At 39.5% G+C, this 19,198-nt stretch overlaps 1 protein-coding gene across 5 annotated transcripts in view; it reads left to right on the forward strand.

The window, feature by feature from the left end:
- Nucleotides 1-19,198, forward strand: part of Zmym1 (zinc finger MYM-type containing 1) — a 27,748-nt gene that overhangs the window by 4,302 nt on the left and 4,248 nt on the right. For 3 of the 5 annotated variants that reach the window (XM_012516871.2, XM_023701100.1, XM_023701097.1), the window contains exons 2-7: nt 1,492-1,661; nt 6,580-6,649; nt 6,828-7,077; nt 13,658-13,832; nt 13,918-14,130; nt 18,128-18,281. In XM_012516871.2, the coding sequence (XP_012372325.1) occupies nt 1,566-1,661; nt 6,580-6,649; nt 6,828-7,077; nt 13,658-13,832; nt 13,918-14,130; nt 18,128-18,281 (958 nt within the window). In that variant the 5' untranslated portion in view covers nt 1,492-1,565. Of the gene's footprint in view, nt 1-1,491; nt 1,662-6,579; nt 6,650-6,827; nt 7,078-8,553; nt 8,637-13,657; nt 13,833-13,917; nt 14,131-18,127; nt 18,282-19,198 lie in introns of those variants that run through there. The other 2 variants (XM_023701098.1, XM_023701099.1) reach the window with 2 other exon arrangements.

A 19,198-nucleotide genomic window follows, 5' to 3' on the forward strand; every position in this document is an offset into this window, starting at 1 on the left:
CTAAATACATTAAAAAAAAAATCTCACTATGTAGCCCAAGCTGGCCTCAGACTCACAGCGATCCTCCTGCCTCAACTTTATGAGTGCTGGGATTACAGGCATGTGTCACACACCCCCAATGCCTTTTTGAGATAAGGTCTTGCTAAATTGCCCAGGTAGACTCCAACTTGGACCTGCCTTCATTGTCCCAGAATGCTGGGATTATAGGCATGTATCACCTGCTGAGCAAAATGCCTGCTCCAAGTTAAACAAGGCCCCTTTCTCTTTAGTGTTTAATTTCAATTTTTAGTTTTGAATAGCTACTAAAGTATGAGCTCTTCTCAGCTCATTAGCCTCCCAGCTGTTGTTTTGTTTTATGTATGTGGTACAGGGTCTCACTAGTAGATAGAACTCCTAGTGATTCTCCTGTTTTCAGCCTGTCAAAGTGCTGGGATTACTGGGCATGCCACCACGCCCAGTCTCAATTACCATCTCAGCAAACCCTGGGGGCTGGTGGACAAGGGATGCCAGGAATTGTACTTGGGTCTCTGTGCCTGCCTGAAAGGAGCTTTAGTCCACTGAGCTATCTGGCCAGCCCAACTTTTTCCAACTGCTGTTTTCTGCCAGGTTTTTTAAGAGTCCCATTCTGCAGATATACTTCTTATGAGTCTGCCAGTAACCAGAGGATTTGTTTGTAAATCCAAGGACTTTGGGGGGGGGGCGGGGGTAGGATCGCACTAAGTTAGCCAGAACCCAGGACTCCGAACACTTGTATTCTGTTTTCTGCTTCAGCTTTTTTCCCCTACTCCATCTTGGAAAGTGCTCTAAATTTTTGCCAGTCTGATAAAATATGTAGCTGAACTGGTTTACAAACAAGCAGGATTTAAACACAAGATTTTTGCAGCATGGAAAATAGTATGAAATAAGTATAGTAGGAAAGAATTGAAAGGTTAAGGTGAGACAGCTTGAAAACAAGATTTATATAAGCAATATTATACTAATTTTTCAACAAGAAAGTGAATGAGTTCCCTCTAAAGATTTGTATGTATGGGCGGCAGGGAGATGGCTCAGTAGAATAAGCGCTTCACTAGCGAGCACAAGGGCCTGAGTTCAATCCCTGGTTCCACCAAAAAAAAAAAAAAACTAAGATTTGTATGTGTAATTCTTGGTAACTTGCATTTTCATTGCCATCATGTCTCACTTCTGAAAGAGAATGTAAGTTTTTTTGTCTGTTCCATGTTTAGCATAATACCTTCCTGCTAGCCTGAACCACCAGGGATTCAGAACCGCCTGGAAACCAGACATACAAATAAGTTAAGAAAACACCAGGAACATGTTAAGAAAAAAAAAAAAAAAGCTGCCGAGAGTGTAAAGCCAAAAACTATGTTGAATAATGAGTGAAAGGAAAGAGGCCAGTTGTGATATAAAGGAACCTTGATGCCATTTGCAGTTCTATAAACATGTTTTAAAGCACTAATTTTAAAATTAGATTTGATCAATGTTTTGTTTTAGGAATCTGGAAACCGTTCACCAGAAAGAAACTCATTAGTTCGGGGCTGGAGGATCGGTCTGCATCAGATACGAAAATGAAAGAGCCACTGTTGGATGGTGACCATGGTGGGGCAATGACACTGCAGCTGGAGCAGCTGAATGAGATTAAGACAGAGCCCGACAATGCCCAAGTAAGTGTTTTACCTTATATTCTTCCTTCTAAGGCAGCACTTCATTATAAAGGTGCTCATTTATTAGTTGAAAACTCAAGTTCTTCCCCCAGTATAGTTGATAGAAAAAAATATTAAGGTATGGGACTTTAAATGCCGAGAAAGTGATTTGAAAGAAAAATAGAGTATTTGGAGATGGGCTTTTAGGGAGGTAGAAAAAATTTGCTTAAGATTGTAATTGAGGGCCAGTGAGATAGCTCAGCTGTCTAAAGTGCTTGCTTAGGCAAGCTTAGGCAAAAGTGCAAGGACTTCCGATCCTGGCAATACATAGCGCCAGCCCTGCCCCCAGGGCAGGCTGAGCTGCCTAAACAAGAAGAAAAAGAAGATTATAATTGACCTGGTTAAGGTTAACACATTTTTGTTTTCTGAATGTGAAATAATACAAATAACGCATTGTGGGGGCTGGTGAGATGGCTCAGTGGTCTAAAGCACCTACTTGGAACAAGCTTAGCAAAGCACAGGGACCGCGGTTCAATCCCCCAGCACCACATGCCAGCCAGCCCCGCCCCCTGGTTTGCTGAGCTGGCCACACACACACACACACACACACACATACATAAATAAAAAAATAAAATAAAATAAATAACTCATTGTGTTTATGCTTTTGCCTCCACTGACTAGTATAATTAGTGTATTATTTAAATATGTATTTTGTTTTGGGTAGGGAACAGAGTCACCTTAAGTCACTAAATTATCCACCCTGGGTTTAGTGCCACCTTCTCCCTGAGCCTCTAAGAGTGCTGAGATTATAGGTGTGAGTTTTCATGTCCAGAATACATTTTAAACTCATAAAAGATGTTCTTTATAATTTTGTAACCCAAATTAGTTTTAATGTTTACATTTCTTTTTTGCAGTGCTAGACATTTAACACAGATCTTCAACATTATAAACATATACTGTACAAGTTAAAAAAAAAATTTGTTTTCCTCTTTGGCTTTTTGAGACAGGGTCTCTCTATGTAGTTCAGGCTGGTCTTGAACAATATGTTATAGGCTGGCCTTGAACTTGCAGCAGTCCTCCTGCCTATGCCTCCAACTGCTGGGATTACAGCATGCACTACTACACCCAGCCTTATTTTAAATTAAAAAAAAACCAACTTGTTAGATACATTGGGAGACCACCATAAGGACAGAGAACAAACTCCTGGGCCCTTAACCTGTTAATCATCTAAAGCATTGATTTGTGTTCTTTCCAAAGACAGGAGGAGACTGGGTGTGGTAGCACACACCTGAAATCCCAGTGCTTGAGATGGTGAAAACAGGAGAATCGCTACAAGTCTGACCTATGTAGTGAGACCCTGAAGATCCTGTACTAAATACATTTAAAAAAAAAAAAAAAAAAAAAGTCGAGTTTAAATGAAGTTTTTGCAGGCTGGCCAGATAGCTCAGCAGATTAAAGGACCTTCTTAGGCAGATGCAGGGGCCAGAGGTTCATCCCCAGCCTGCCTTGCCAGCTCTGCCCCCAGAGCACCCAGAGATAGTGATTGAGACTGGGCATGGTGGCTCGCCCCTGTAATCCCAGCGCTTGAGAGGCTGAAAATAGGAGAATCACTACAAGTCTGATCCTTGTAGTGAGACCCTGTAGACCTTGTACTAAAAATACAATAAATAAATGAAGTTTTTCTAAATACATGGCTCTTCGCTTGGGCCTACAGATGCCCAGTTGGTAACTGAAAGTAGACCAAAGCTTGAGCTTCATTTTGTGAAAGTCTGGATCCTTCTGAGCTCTGCATACAGACATGTTAGTCATTTAGGAAGTGTTTTTCATATTAGACCTAAAATCTACCTGGCCTATCTCACGACTCTTCACAGCTGCACGCATCTACATTTAGCAGTTTGGATTAGGCCAGTATGTCAAAGCTAAATCTGCGGTGACCTTGGGATTCCAGCACAGCCTTGTATCACTGGAGCTGGCCCACAAGTCATAAGGACTTCTCCCATGGAAACCAGATCGCCCTTCAAAGATGCCAAGGATTTGGCCTGAGCTATGAAACCAGCCCTGAGATAGTAATCAGCTAGACCTCAGCTGATCCTTACATGTGTGCTTCCTGCTTTGTAGGTGGCTCCATCCTGAGCCAGGGGTCAGAGTGTACCCCCTACTCAAGCTGGAATCTTTTCCTCTCTCTTACTTTCCAATTAAAGGTTTTTTCTGCAAATTCATGATTTAGTTTTGATTTCCACATTATGAAAGCAAAGACAAGTACCATATACTAAAGAACCTAGGAAGGATAAACTGGCTCAAGCTGTGAATATTATGAAAAAACAGATTTTCATTTCTTTCCTTTTTTTTTTTTTTAATGTATTTAGTACAGGGTCTCACTACACAAATCAGACTCATAGTGATCCTCCTGTTTTCAGCCTCCCAAGTGCTGGGATTACAGGCACATGCCACCATGCCCAGTCGCAGTCACTGTCTTAGCGCAGCCCAGGGGCAGGGCTGGCACAGCACGCCAGGGATCCCCGGTCCCTGCGTCTGCCTAAGCAGACACTTCAATCCTGCAAGCTACCTGGCCGGCCCAAAAATCAGATTTTCTTAGAATGTTTTTAAATGCAATAGTTGAAATTGCTGAGGACAGAAAATCAGAGAATTAAGTTTTACTTCCAGTATTCCACTGAGAAATAGCCTAAGGCAGGTGCAGAGGTATACACCCAAGTCCAGCTATTAGGGAAACAAGCAAGAGGCTCACTTCAGTCCAGGAATTTGGGGCAAGTCTCGGCCACATAATCAGACCCCATCTCTTCAAAAGAAGAAGAAAGAAAAGAGGTAACATAAAGTAGATCATTGTTAAGTGAGGGTTGTTTTTTTTTTTTTTTTTTTTTAAGTGAGGGTATTATTGCTCTTGAGTTGATCATACTGGGGAATGTTATCCATGTAGGAAGTACCAGTTGCTTCTTCAACTTCTGAGCAGTCAAATATCATAGATCAAGTTCAGACATTGTTTTAGTCACTTTCTTCCTCACTGAGACAATACCTCACACCCACAACTAAAAGGAGAAAGATTATTTTGGCTCATGTTTTGTAGTCCCTAGTTGGTGGGCTCCAAGACAATAAGGCGTAGTAGAAAGAACTGGAGGATGAATACTGCTCATCTCATTGCAGTCAGAAAGCCAAGCAGAGAGGGAGATGTACCCTTTAGGGCCACACACACTTGTCAGTGACCCACCACCTGTGACCCAGTCCTGCTCCTAACAGCACATTTTGGTATAAACTCACTGGGGGACTAACTCACCAGTGATCCTAGCTACCCCATGATGTAATCATCTCCCCAGTGCCTCAGCTATGAAGGAATGAGGCTTTGGAAGAACATCTAGACATAAACCATTAACAGGCACGTTAGCTATGGAATTGCGTGATGTTCTGGGAAAAGCCTCACTTGTAACAGTCCTTTGGTACACACAGTTCTTCTGGATGCAAGCTATTTATGAAGACAGTTGGCTGTTAAATGATTAAAACAAGTACATAGGGCCAGTAGTTGTCTATTGGTAGTGGAATTTGTTAAGTATTACTGAAGTCCACTGAGTTTCCAAAAGACCATGATAAAAATCACAGTGAAGTCACTAAAGTTTCATGTCACCAGACTGAACCTAAACTGTTTATGTGACCTGAGAAATCTGGATTAGAGACAAATGTCAGAATTTCACAAGCAGGAAGATTTCTTTTGGTCTAATAATAAAATTACCTCTACTTAATTCTTACACAAAAAGATAACCTGAAGTAACCTCACAGTAATCAGTTATTTTTGTGTTATTTTGCCTGTCACTTTTTTCTCCTGTTTCCACTTCCTTTTTTTTTTTTTTTTTGTATTTTAGGGAAGTGTCTACAGGGTGTTCAGGGTCTCACTACTAAATCAGACTAATAGTGATCCACCTGTTTACAGCCTCCCAAGAGCTGGGATTACAGGTGTGTGCCACTATGCCCAGTCTCAAATCATGATCTCAGCATGCCCCTGGGGCAGGGCCCCCACAGCAGGCCCAGGGATCAAACACCTGGCCCCTGCATCTGCTTGCAGGCACTTTAATCCACTGAGCTATTTGGCCAGCCCTTTGTCTCTACTTCCTAAGAAAGTAATTTTGAAATAATCAGTCCGCTTGATTTTATTGTTTTTCAGCCACTTTTTGCCTATAAAACCAGCCTCCTCTTTGTGACTCATTAGAACATTTACTCTGTTTTATGAGTTTCACTGTTGCCCAATTCTAGACTTTAAAACTATAACCTCTGGGGTGGGAAGAAACAGCAGAGACCACCAGGCTCATGTGGAGGCAACATGGTGTAGAATTCATTGTGCTTAGGTGCAGGCAGGCAAGGAGCAAAAAGGCCATTTGCCCAAACAAAGAGAAGTGTGTCCCTTTTATAGGGATGGAAAGAAGGCAGGGACATTACGCTGGAAGAAATAAATAAACATCTGTGGTCAGAATTCTTCGGTAGTCTTGCACCTCAGTGGGCAAAGTCTTTGAAGTGTCTGTTGTACACTTAGGGTGTCTCCAGGTGTCTCCACATGTCCCGGGACCTGCAGAATTCCTTGTCCTGTCTTACCTCTTTCCCATCCTGTGCTTGCTGATGGTAACTTCATACTGAGCTGCATTCCCTACAGAGTTGCACCTCTGCTGGCAAGCAGGTAGGGGGGTGGGGGAGTCAGGTCCCATTCAAGCCTTGCAAAAACTAGTTAAGATTGCTGGATTGTTATTTTGTCCTTGGACATTACGAAAAGGCTTTTGATTCTGAAGTCACATTCGAGTGCTATGGAAAATTGGTATTATCAGCCAAAGGGCACCAAAAGGAAAATGCTTGAGAATAAGCATTTATTTGTCATTTATTTGTCATTTTCTGCTGAATGATGCTCTTCAACACATGGTATTCATTATTTTCAATTTTTTTTTAGGAGTATTGTCAAGCCCAACAGCCCAAAAATCAGGAGAATGAACTGAAAATAAACACATTTTCCGACAGTGGTAATAGACTTAATTATATTTAATAATACGATATACCAATTGAGTTTTCTAAAATGCTTTTGACTGTTGCCTAGTTGGGGGTTGGGTTTCAAGTCTGGAAGCTACCTCTAAAAATGAAAGGATACATACTTAATTTGATGAAAATACTAATTAGTTTCTTCCTGTTTTGTTTTTATAGCTTCACAGCTGAATACAGGCATTCAGCTTTCTCTGGCATCATCCGGCACGAATAAAATGCTCCCTTCAGACTCAACTGCAGCTAATCAGGTTTCCTGTGCTGGTTGTAAAAAAATCCTGCAGAAGGGACAAACTGCTTATCAGAGGAAAGGGTCTACTCAGCTGTTCTGCTCCACACCGTGCATCACTGAGTACATTTCATCTGCCAATGTAACAGCCTCTGCCAAGACAGCTTGCTCAAACTGCTCCAAGTATATAATTCTAATTTATGCCTTTTGCTTTCTTACGCAGATCTTGGCCAGAATCTTACTTGTAATTCTCTTATGTTTTCTTTCTTTTTTTTTCTGAAGGTATGGCACTTTGGTTTAATGGAAAGATGCTACTTTTGCTTTTAGTTCGTCTATTGGATGGTGCAAATGTAGTTTTGTTGCAGTGTTTGCAGAAATTAACATGGAAGTTCTGTTTCTTTTCTAGTTTAAATATGGCTTCCAGAGCTTACATTCCTATTCTTCATTTGAAGTTTTCTGTCAGTAGAATTATTGCTATGCTTGTTCTGTCATTTAGCTGCATAGAAGGCAAAATACTAAAAATTTAATTATGTAACTATTAGTATGGATCTTCCAAATGTAAACTGATGGTATTTCTTTTACAGTGGTAAAGAAAGTATTTAATTCTTTTAAAAAGTTGGGTGGCCATAGGTAAACATATATACATGTGAATAATCTTCCAAAGGTTGCCATGAGAGTGAGGTTGAATCAGCAACCCTTTCCTTTTGCGAATTCAAAAGTAATGTAATGCCAAAATTATTTTAGGATAAAATCACAGACCACCAGATTTGATTATAAATATAATAAATTCCTTTCAAGTAATATCTTAGAATTAGATTCCTATAATCTATGAATGTTGCTTCTTCCATTTATAATAATATTTTTCTGTTCAAAATATGGTCCTAGAACAGCAGAGATAGCTCAACAGTCTGAGCACCTATGTAGGCAAGCACAAGGACCCAGGTTCAGTCCCCGGTACCACCTGCCATCGACCGGGCGTGGTGGCACACACCTGTAATCCCATCACAGGGGAGGCTAAAACAGGCTTGCTACCAGTCCAACCTGTGTAGAGAGAAACCTGTACCAAATACATTTAAAAGAGAAAAATGTCCTAATTAGCTATATCAGCATCGCCTAAAGAGCTTGTTAAAAATGCAGGTTGTGGGCTCAGTGACATAGTACCTGCCTGGCAAGTACAAAATTGTGAGTTCGATTCCCAGTACTAAAAATAATTTTCAGGTTGTCAGGACTCAGCTAGACCTAATGAGTCAGAATTGTATTTATCCTCATGTGAGTCATACACATGCGAAAGTTTGAGAAGCATTGAGAACTTGTTTTGTAGCATTCCCATTTGTTTTGTGAAATAATTACATGAGAATTAGTGAAGATTAATGTATATAAGTGATCAGAACAGAACTGGCATGTAATAAGAACTCAATAAATTAACTATCACTGTTTCTGTTATACCCTTAACTAATTGACAATCCCTATTTTGTAGACTGCCTTAGCTCCTCATTTGACTGCTGCTTCGTGTATTACCTGTTGCTTTAAGTCTTTCTCTTTGTATTGTATGTACCTCTCTCTTTTGCTTTTACAAACCTTCAATACTATACTTTGTCTTTTTTCTTTATTGCTCTGGGCCGTGTGGCACTGTCCTCAGCCTGCTTTCTCTCTCTGCAGAATCATAAAACTGGACCTTAGCGATCATCCAGTGCAAACCTTTTAATTTGGTTTCAAGGAAACTGAGGCCCTGGGAAGTTAAGGTATCATCTTGCTATGTTTGGAGTGTACTCACTACATTTCTTTAGCATCAACCTAGCTACGTAACAGGCAGATTTAGAAACGTTGAAGCAGGAATGACACTGTGTTAGTCATTCTCTAAGCCATAGAAATCCAGTATGAGCAAAATACTAGTTTTACTTCTTCTGGGATAAAATTTTTCTTAAAAGCTATAGATTGTGCAGGGGCCAGGGGTTCGATTCCCTGGCCAGCTGTACTGGCCCTGCCCCTGGGGCATGCTGAGCCAGCAGTTGACACAGCATGGTAGCACGCACCTGTAATCTCAGCTCTTGGGAGGCTGTAAACAGGCAGATCGCTACAAGTCCAATCTAGTAGTGAGACCCTGAACACCCTGTAGACCCTTCCCTAAAATACCAAAAAAAAAAAAAAAAAATTAAAAGGCCCCAGGGAGATAGCTCAGTAGAATAAGTGCTTGCCTGGCAAGCGCAACAACCTGAATTCAATCCCCAGTACTGCTAAAAAAACTATAGATTGGTGTAAAGGTGGTTGTAATGCTTAGACTGGTAACCTGTGCTTTTATCAAAATTCTTTAAATGTTTATGATCATTGGTCTCTTGTAGTTCTCAAAATTTTAGCTACATTTTAGGCATTTTTGAAGTTTCTTTTATAGCAGTGGTTTTTTGACATCTTTGGGGTTTTCATTCTGTTTCATGAATCAAATGAAAGCTTCAAATATGGGATTTGAAATTTATCAGAGCCAGGCATATCCCAAAGGAAATGTTATTTTAAAAAACTGTGACTTTTTAAGGCAACTATATATTTAAGAAGTATTGGGCCAGGGAGATAGCTCAGTTGAGTAAGTGTTTGCCTGGCAAATGCAAGGTCCTGAGTTTGATCTCTGGTACCCAAAAAAAATAAATAAATAAAAATAAAAGAAGTATTGGGCTGGGGAGATGGCTCAGTGGAATAAGCACTTGCCTGGCAAGCACAAGGGCCTGAGTTCAATCCCCAGTTCTGCAAAAAAAAAAAAAAAAAATTAAAAAAAAAAAAAAAACCCAAAAAAAGAAGTATCATTTATTTTAGTATGATTTATTTTGCATATCCCTAAAGTCTTAACAATGAAGAAGTATCAATTCTACACTTTACTCTCCTAATTGGTTCCAAGTCCTAGAAACCCTGCAGCCAATGAACAGAGTTCAACATACGCCTCTGCACTAATGCTTGATTTATTTATAGGAAAGTTGTTCACACCATGCTCAAAATTTGTCTAAGCCAACTTTAGGTCCCTCTAACAAATTTCCTTTTTAAAGTTTTTTTTTGTTAATAAGCCTGTAGTAGATTAGAAACCAGCATTTTAGTATGCTGCTAGCAATAAAAAGTAGTAAGCATGTTCAGGTTGCCATGCCTCGTCTGTTGTAGCTGCTTTGCCTCTTCCTCTCTGCCTAATTTCTCGTCTTAAGGGTGTGTCTCAAGTATCTTTGCCCTTGTCTGCTCTCCCACTCTCCCTCACTCTCCTTTTATCACTGTCTCCCCAGAATGATTGCTCTGTGGTCTGCTTTTATATACAGTAGTGTGTGTGCACGTTTCGTGCTGTTCATCAGTGAGCTCTCGACATTAAGGACCAGATTATAGTCATCTTTTTACACGTTCCACAAGCCTAACATTGCACCCGGATGTAGCTCAGTTGTAGGGCACCTGTGTGGCAAGTGCGAGGTCCTCAGTTTAGTTTTTGGTTCCAAATGTGAATCCTATCAAATGTATAGGTATACATTGTGGCTAGAGCAAGCTGTATTTTAAACCAATAAAATCTCTCATAGTATTACAAAACTTCATTTCAATTAAGGTGAAAAAAAAATGAAAATTCCTTACAAAATTTAAAAATGTTGGAGCTGGGGAGATGGCTCAGTGGAATAAGCGTTTCCCCGGCAAGCGCAAGGACCTGAGTTCAATCCCCGGTTCTGCAAAAAAAAAGAAAAGAAAAATGTAGACGTATTACAGTAGTATTGTTTTCAGGGGAAAGTCATCTTAAAAACTGTTATGCTCAGAGATTAATAATCTGTGAGGGCTGGTGAGATGGCTCAGTGGTCTAAAGCACCTACTTAGAACAAGCTTAGCAAAGCACAGGGACCGTGGTTCAATGCCCCAGCACCACATGCCAGCCAGCCCCGCCCCCTGGTGGGCTGAGCTGGCCACACGCACACGCACACGCACACAAATAAATAAAATTTAAAAAAAAAAAATCTGTGAAGGTCCTAAGAATCCAGATGTCTTGGTATTTATCATAGTGGCACTTCTCAGACATCTTAATTTCAAGAACCTTTATACTTTGTTTAATGGGGAAGGTTTCACTATTTCCCAGTCCAACCTGAAACTCCTGGACTCGAGCTCAGCTTCCCAAGTTACAGGGACTGTAGGTCCATGCCAGTGCCCAGGGCTTCTTTTACATTCTTAAAAATTGGTAGACTTCAGCCAGGTATAGTAGTTTATACTTGTAATCCCAGACATAGGAGGCTGAGGCAGGATAATTGCAAGTTGGTTTGGTTTGGTTTGTTGTTTTTGTTTTTGTTTTTTTTTAATTGCGAGTTTGAGCCCAGCCAGGACAACTTAGCAATTTAGCAAGACCTTGTCTCAAAATTTAAAAATTAAAGGCCAAAGATGTAGTTCAATACAAAGGTCTTGGTTTCAATGCCAAGTACCACCAAAAAAAAAAAAGAAGGAAAGACGTATTATGTTAGGAATTTAAAATTTTAATGAGGCAGGAAGATCACTGACAGTTTGAGGCTAGCTAAAATGGTATAGTGAAACTCTGTTTCAAAAAAAGAAAAAATGAATTTTTCTTCCAGTTTTTTAAACTACTTTAATGATTGGCTGGGATTTAATATTTATTCTGCTAAGGAAATATGGCCTTACAGATACATAATTGGAAAAAGGAGAATTTATTGGAAAAGGAGGATGTCTTATTTTCTTTTTTTTTTATTTTTTTTATTTTTTATTTATTTGAGAGAGAGAGAGAGAGAGAGTGTGGTGTGTGTGTGTGGCCAGCTCAGCCCACCAGGGGGCGGGGCTGGCTGGCATGTGGTGCTGGGGGATTGAACCGCGGTCCCTGATGCTTTGCCAAGCTTGTTCTAAGTAGGTGCCTTAGACCACTGAGCCATCTCTCCAGCCCCTGGATGTCTTATTTTCATCAGTGTCTTTTTTCTTTGAATGTATGCTTCATCCATGAATGATTTTTGTACCATCATGCTGTCATCATTTGAAAAATAATTGGTTCAGTGAGTTCTAGAGATCCTCTGAATGTTGACGTACTTCATTATGCAGTATTGTACAGATTGCCACCAATCTCATCAGAAAATTCTTCAAATGCCAAGAAATGAACAAGCTGGAGGTGACAGAAGTTTTCTAAAAATTCTAATATTTACTTGAAAACTTGAGTTTTATTACTGTCAGTAAATACTGTCACCTATTTTCCTTGAAGTGGCAGTCTAATTTTTCTAATTCTCAATAAATTATGTGTAGATACCCACTTCTGAATAGAATACGGGTTTGTCTACATATTCAAGTGAAAATGTGATCCATGAAAAAAAGTACTAATCCGCATTGTGACTTTACATCCCCATACAGGCTTCATCTTGAGATAGTCATCAACTTTCAGTCAGTTGGAGAAGTCCTTCATGGCCATGTCCTGTTTTGCCACATAAGTTTAAAATATTCATCATTTTATTAAGGACATTCTTAACTGAAACTGACATGGTTTGTTTTGTAGCAAATGTGCAGAAGGGAATCGGTGCATATAGCTACATTTTGGTGCCACTGCCTTCACGTGTGCTAAAGCCCAGGCACTTTTACCTGTCATTGCTTTTTTTCTTTTCCAAGTTCATTGAGGTGAAATTTATGTAACAAAAAATTAACCACTTCATTGGCATTTAGTGTACTCAGTATTGGCCAACCGCTACCTCCACCTTCTCCAAAATGTTTCTATCACCCCAGAGTAAGTTGCTTTATTTATTAAGCAGTTTCGCCACTGCTTTCTTCCCAACCCCTAGTAACCTTCAGTCTGCATTCTTTCTATGGACCTATCCAGAAAATGTCACACCAGTGGAATCATACTACATGTGATTTTTGTACCTAGCTTCTTTTCCTTAACGTTTTGAGGAAGCATCTTTGTACTTTATTCTTCCATAGCTGAGTAATACTCTTGAATGTGCTTAACACAATTTGTTTATCCATTCATTCATTGATGAATATTTGAGCAGCTCATCTGTTTCAGCTTTTATATAGTGTTGGTAGTTATGAATTTGTGTGAATATATGTATTTGTCTGATTGCCTGTGTTTTTAGTTTTTTGTGTGTATGTGCCTAAGAGCAGAATCAGGGTAGGCATTACACTCTCAATTAAAATGTCAACACAGTGGAAAAAAAAAAAGGTATTTTAATGTTTTGTGAAAATTAAGCTGGGCATGGTGGCACATACCTGTAATCCCAGCACTTGGGAGGCTGACACAGGAGGATTGTTGCAAGTTTGAAACTAGCCTGGGCTACACAGTGAGCTCAAGGCTGGCCTAAACTGCAGGCAAGATGCTGTCTCAAAAAGACAAAAATACAAAAAAAAAAGAAAATTTGCCTTGATGTTTTATTCCCCCTCAAAGTACCTATAGTACACTGCCTCTACCTTCAACAGAAACTGCAGACAATCTGTCTGGTAGATTCCAAAGTTGTTCAGATATTATCATGAAACTTATCATCACTCTGTTCTTGGTAGCACCGACTAGTACAGGCCAGTTCTCAAAACTGTACTGTGAAATGTGTTTGCTTACTGTAGATGAGGGAATCAATATGTAGTGAGTATAATGACGTGTCCAAGCTTACTTAATATAAGTGATAGAACTGGGTAGCAACCTCAGGTATTCTCATTTCAAGGCTGATGTTCTTACTGTTGTTTCACAGTTCTTTGGGTAAGTGAAATAGCAACGGGGTCATTTTATGAACAACAGAATATTAGCATTGGGGTAAAAGTGTTTCATGGTGTCCTTGTCATTTATTTTCAGAGACATTCTAAATCTGAAGGATATGATCAATGTGCAACTGGAAGATAATACCTCTAGCAAAAATTTTTGTAGCCAGTCTTGTCTTTCATCCTATGAAGAAAAAAGGAAACCATTTGTTACCATATGTACTAGTGGCATTTTGACCAAGTGCAGCATATGTCAGAAGACAGCTACTGTAAGTTGTAATTTTTTCAACATTTAAAGGATTCTGATTGTTCTTAAATGGCAGTTTTTGTAACATTTTGTTTTTTAAATCCTAGATTCAGTATGAAGTAAAGTATCAGAATGTGAAATATAGTCTTTGCAGTAATGCCTGCTTTTCAAAGTTTCATTCTGCTAACAACTTCATCATGAACTGTTGTGAGAATTGTGGCGTGTACTGTTACACCAGCTCTAGCCTGTTCCAGATACTTCAAAGGGATGGACAGTCTCCTTACTTTAGTAGCTCAAAGACTATTACAGCGTATGAGAAGGTACGAAGAAACATTATTTATTCATTAGTTGGGCTATGAAATGGTTCTACTCTAGGAAAATGTGTGCATGTAGTTTTTCATACCACTGAGAAGAATTTCTGCTGGTAAGTTGATGCAGATGGACTAAAAATGGTAAGAAGTGCCTTCTTGCATAAAGGTAGCAAAAATAACAATTTCAATTGGTTACTAAATCCCAAACAAAAAATGTTTTTGTATTGAATTTCATGTGTTTTGATTCTTTCCCCTAACCAGTGTGGAAATGAATCAAACATGCATTTTCTAAATCATAAAAAGAAAGAATATAATGAGAAATAACCCCGTTTTTGATGAGAGAGCGTTGGCCCTCTGTTGGTGGACCAATGTGAACACAGTTACTGGTCTAATCCTCTTTCACAAAGTAGGACTTTTACATATCTTATTCATATGATGCTGATCTTAAGTTGATCTGTATAAATTCTTTTCTTAAAAACTAGCAATGCGGAGGGGATAGCTCAGTAGAATAAGTGCTTGCCTGGCAAGCGCAAGGGCCTGAGTTCAGTCCCCTGTTCCACCAAAAAAAAAGAATCAACGGGGCTGGTGAGATGGCTCAGTGGTCTAAAGCACCTACTTAGAACAAGCTTAGCAAAGCACAGGCACCTCTTGGTTCAATCCCCCAGCACCACATGCCAGCCAGCCGCGCCCCCTGGTGGGCTGAGCTGGCCACACACACACACACACACAAATAAATAAATAAAATTAAAAAAAAAAAAAAAAAAGAATCAACAAAAACTAGCAACTGGCCAAGTGTGGTGGCACATGCCTATAACCCCAGCACTCAGGAGGATAGGCAAGGGGATCATTGTGAGTTCAAGGCCGCATAGTGAGTTCAAGGCCAGTCAACTACATAACAAGACCCTATCAAAAAAAAAGCAACTGGCCAAGTGTCGTGGCGCATGCCTATAATCCCAGCACTCTGAGAGGGTGAGATAGGAGTTTCACAAGTTCAAGCACAGCCTCAGCAATTTAGTGCTTATCAAAAGCCTGTCTCAAAGTATATAAAAGAGACAGGAATATAGCTCAGTATGAAGGCCCTGGATTAAATCCCTAATACCAAGAGAAAAAAAGAATTTGAAGCTGGGAAATCCAACAAGCCACAATTCAAATTCTGTGGTAGAATGTCCTCACCATGACAGTGTCCTGCCTTGGGAGTAGAAATGGGAAGAAAGAGGGCACAGACACCTCCCTCCAGATGTAGGAATACTATTCTTTCTGTTCTTCTCGGCTCACACTCAATAAAAAGCCCTTGTCCTCTTGTATTAGCCTATATTGAACACCAATTATCCAGCCCTGTAATGACACTTAGGTAAACCGTCTAACAAGCCCATCATAAAGCTTCTGTATGTAAGGTATGATATGACAGTAATGATGTAATAAACCTGTGTTATTAGTGAATTATAATCAAGAATTGGAAAACCATTAAAATACATAAATTGAAACAATGAGTTCGACTTTTATTGTAAAGGGTGGATTATTTATTATATACTGGTACAGTGAGCTGTCCCTGTAATTCCAGCACTTAGACTGAAACAGGAGAATCATGTGTTCAAGCCTAGACAACATAGCAAAGCCCTACCAAAAAATAACAAAAAGCTGAATTATTTGATATAATAGTAACTTTGGTCTTACACTTTGTTTTTTAATTAAGGTCCTAAATTGGCCTGGCAAGGATCGAAGTTGTAATACTCCTGCCTCTGCCACCCATACCTAGATTATAGGCATGCACCACCATGTCCTGCTTGGCCATTTCTGCTTAACAGAATATATGAAGTTTTGGTTTTCCCGTGTGAGTAACAGTTGATATGTAAATTATACCAAAACTGGGTGTGGTGATGAACGCCTGTAATCCCAGTGCTGAGGAGGCTGAGACAGGAGGATCACTACGAGTCTGACCTGCGATACCCTATACCAAATAAATAAAAGAGGCCGGGGAGATAGCTCAGTGGAATAAGCGCTTCCCTGGCAAGCCCAAAGGTCTGAGTTCAATCCCCGGTTATGGGGGGAAAAAAAGATTAAAAAATAATAATAAAATAGTAATACTTCTAATTTTTCTTTCTTGAAAAGTAAGGTTTCAGTTAATATTGTACAAACAATTAAATGCCTATATTTTGTATTCTGAGTAACTAATTGGATGATACTATGCAGTGTATTAACCTTTGTTACCCTTCTATTTTGAATTTTTTTTCTCTTTAAAATTAAAAAATGAGCTGGGCGTAGTGGCACGCCCCTATCATCCCAGCACTCAGGAGGCTGAGGCAGGAGGCTCTTGGAAGTTCCAGACCAGCCTGGGCTACAAAGAGAGGTCAAGGCTAGCCTGAACTGTGTAGTGAGACCCTGTCTCAAAAAGATCAGTCAAGGGCCAGCCAAAGAGCCAGGGAGATGGCTCAGTAGAATAAGCGCTTGCCTAGCAAGTACAAGGGCCTGAGTTCAATCCCCAGTTCCGCCAAAAAAAAAAAAAAAAAAAGCCAGCCAGATAACTCAGCAGACTAAAGTGCCTGCCTAGGCAGAGTGCAGCAGCCAGGGCTCAATCTCCGGAGTGCTGAGCTGGCCCTGCCTCTGGGGCACACTGAGACTGAGATTGAGACTGGGTGTGGCACGCACTGCAATCCCAACACTTAGGAGGCTGAAAACAGGAGAATCACTACAAGTCCAATCTACGTAGTGAGACCCTGTAGACCCTGTACTAAATACATAAAAATAAATAACTATAATGTATTCATATTAATAGAAATTTTCTGGGCATGGTAACACATGCCTGTAGTCCTAGCACTTAAGAAACTGAAACAGGAGGATAGCCATAAATTTGAGGCCAGCCTGGAGACCCTATCTCAAAACACTAAAACACTAGAAATTTGAAAATTATTCTCTGCTTTTTGCTACATCATTCCTTTGCCAGTATTCTACAGAGCCAGGGATATAGCTCAGTGCTACAGTGCCTACCTAGGAAACGCATGCTACTGAGTTCAGTTCCCAGTATCAAAAAAAAAAAAAAAAGCATTTTCTCATTTCTTTGCTTTAAAGCAGTCTGTTCCATCTTTGCTATCAGGTTATAAAAGAATAGCCTGGTGTTGTGACATACTTCTGTAATCCCAGCACTCAGGAGGCTGTGGCAGGAGGAGTACAAGGCCAGGCTATACTAAATAGCAAGATGCTGTCTCAAAAAAAAAAAAAACAAAAACAAAAAACAAAAACACAAAATGAAAAGGAAGGACCAAGGAGAGATAAGTGATTCTCCAATTTATCTTTTTCCTTTATCTACTTGCTGCTTAAAGCTTATCAAATTCGCTATAGCCTTTACTGCTTGTATCATGCTCTCTGACAGTGTATTTGTAATTTTTACCATAAAGTTAGCCCAAAAACAATCCCCATACTGTCTTATGTATATGTTAAGCATCTTTTCAGTTCGTCCTTAGCACTAGTAAAAGGCTTTCTCCAATTGAATTCCAAACTGGTTTTGAAGAAAAATTTGTAATTATTACTGTTATTGCTGTTAAATATAGCCAATGAATAATAAAATATTTTTCAGGGCCAGGGAGATAGCTCAGTAGAGTAAGCGCTTGCCTGGCAAGCTCAAGGCCCTAAGTTCAATCCCCGGTACTGCAAAAAAAAAAAAAAAAAGTAAAATACTTTTCAAATTGATTTATGGTTTTTTTAGTTGTAATCATTGCAATCTATTGTGTCTTTTTCTGGCTTTTTTTCCAGACTGGCCTTGGACTCATTATGTAGCCCAGCTAGCCTGATACTCGAGGTAAAGGCAATCCTATCTCAGCCACATGCTGGGATTACAGGCTTTCGCCACCATGCCCAGCTTTTTTTTTTTTTTTAAGGAAATATAAAAATTGGCTTTATTCTCATTATTTGTAATACTAGAACTAAAAACAGTGGTAATTAATATGCTTTTACTTTTTAATAATATATGGCATGCACCAGGAGTGTGAATATTATTTTAATCTCTAAACAGAAACCTGCCAAAACGCTTACATCTTTTCCTTACAAATCATTGAAACCGTCAGATGAAATGATTGAGATTACTAATGACTTGGGGAAGACAGAGGTTTTCTGCTCTGTTAATTGTTTTTCTTCATATGGCAAAGCTAAGATGGATTCTTCTTCAGGTAATGTTTTTCTGCCACTTTATAGTTTTACTAGCAATTCAATATAAATATTTTGTTCTTTTTTATAACCTTGATTCATTTCCAACCTAAACTAGTTTATAAGGCAAAATAGTCTAAAACATGTTGCAAAGAACTATTTTCTAGTTTCTTGTTTGTTTCTTGTGATAGCACTGGAACTGAACCCAAGGGCACCCTACTACTGAGCTATAGCCCTAGTCCTTTTTATTTTGAACAGAATCTCACTAAGTTGCCCAGGCTAGCCTTGATCCTGTGATCTTCCTGTATCATCCTCTTCAGTGCTGGGATTATGGGCTTGAGTCACCAGGAGTGACATTTCCTAATATTTTTTTGTGTAAAAAGAAGGCTACTGTACCAGAGATTGAATATTTATTTGTAAATATTGTTGTATTTGGATTGATACAAACCCTCTTTATTTTAAGCCAGGATTAGCCAGACATGGTAGTACAAACCTGTATGGGAGGCCTAGGTGGGAAAATTGCCATCCTGGTCTACACAGTGAGTTAAAATCCAACGTGAACTATATATTAAGCCCTATCTCAAAATAACTTTTTTTTAAAAAAAAAAAAACATATATATGAGAAAAAGTAAGGAATATCTGTATTTACATCCTTTAGTAAATGAATATATTTACATACATTTGTATATTTACAAATGTGTGTATTCTTGATTCATAGGAGTCTATCAATATTGTATTTGTTAGGGCTGGCCAGATACCTCAGTGGACTAAAGCATCTGCTTAGGCAGAGCACAGTGGCCAGGGTTCGATCCCCAGCATGCCAGGCCGGCCCCACCCCTGGGGCGCACTGAGATGGGTGATTGAGACTGGGCGCAGTGGCACACACCTGTAATCCCAGTGCTTGGGAGGCTGAAAGTAGGAGGATCACTACAAGTCCAAT

Source organism: Octodon degus, unplaced genomic scaffold, assembly GCF_000260255.1.
Source record: "Octodon degus isolate 3935 unplaced genomic scaffold, OctDeg1.0 scaffold00130, whole genome shotgun sequence".
Lineage (NCBI taxonomy): Eukaryota > Metazoa > Chordata > Mammalia > Rodentia > Octodontidae > Octodon > Octodon degus.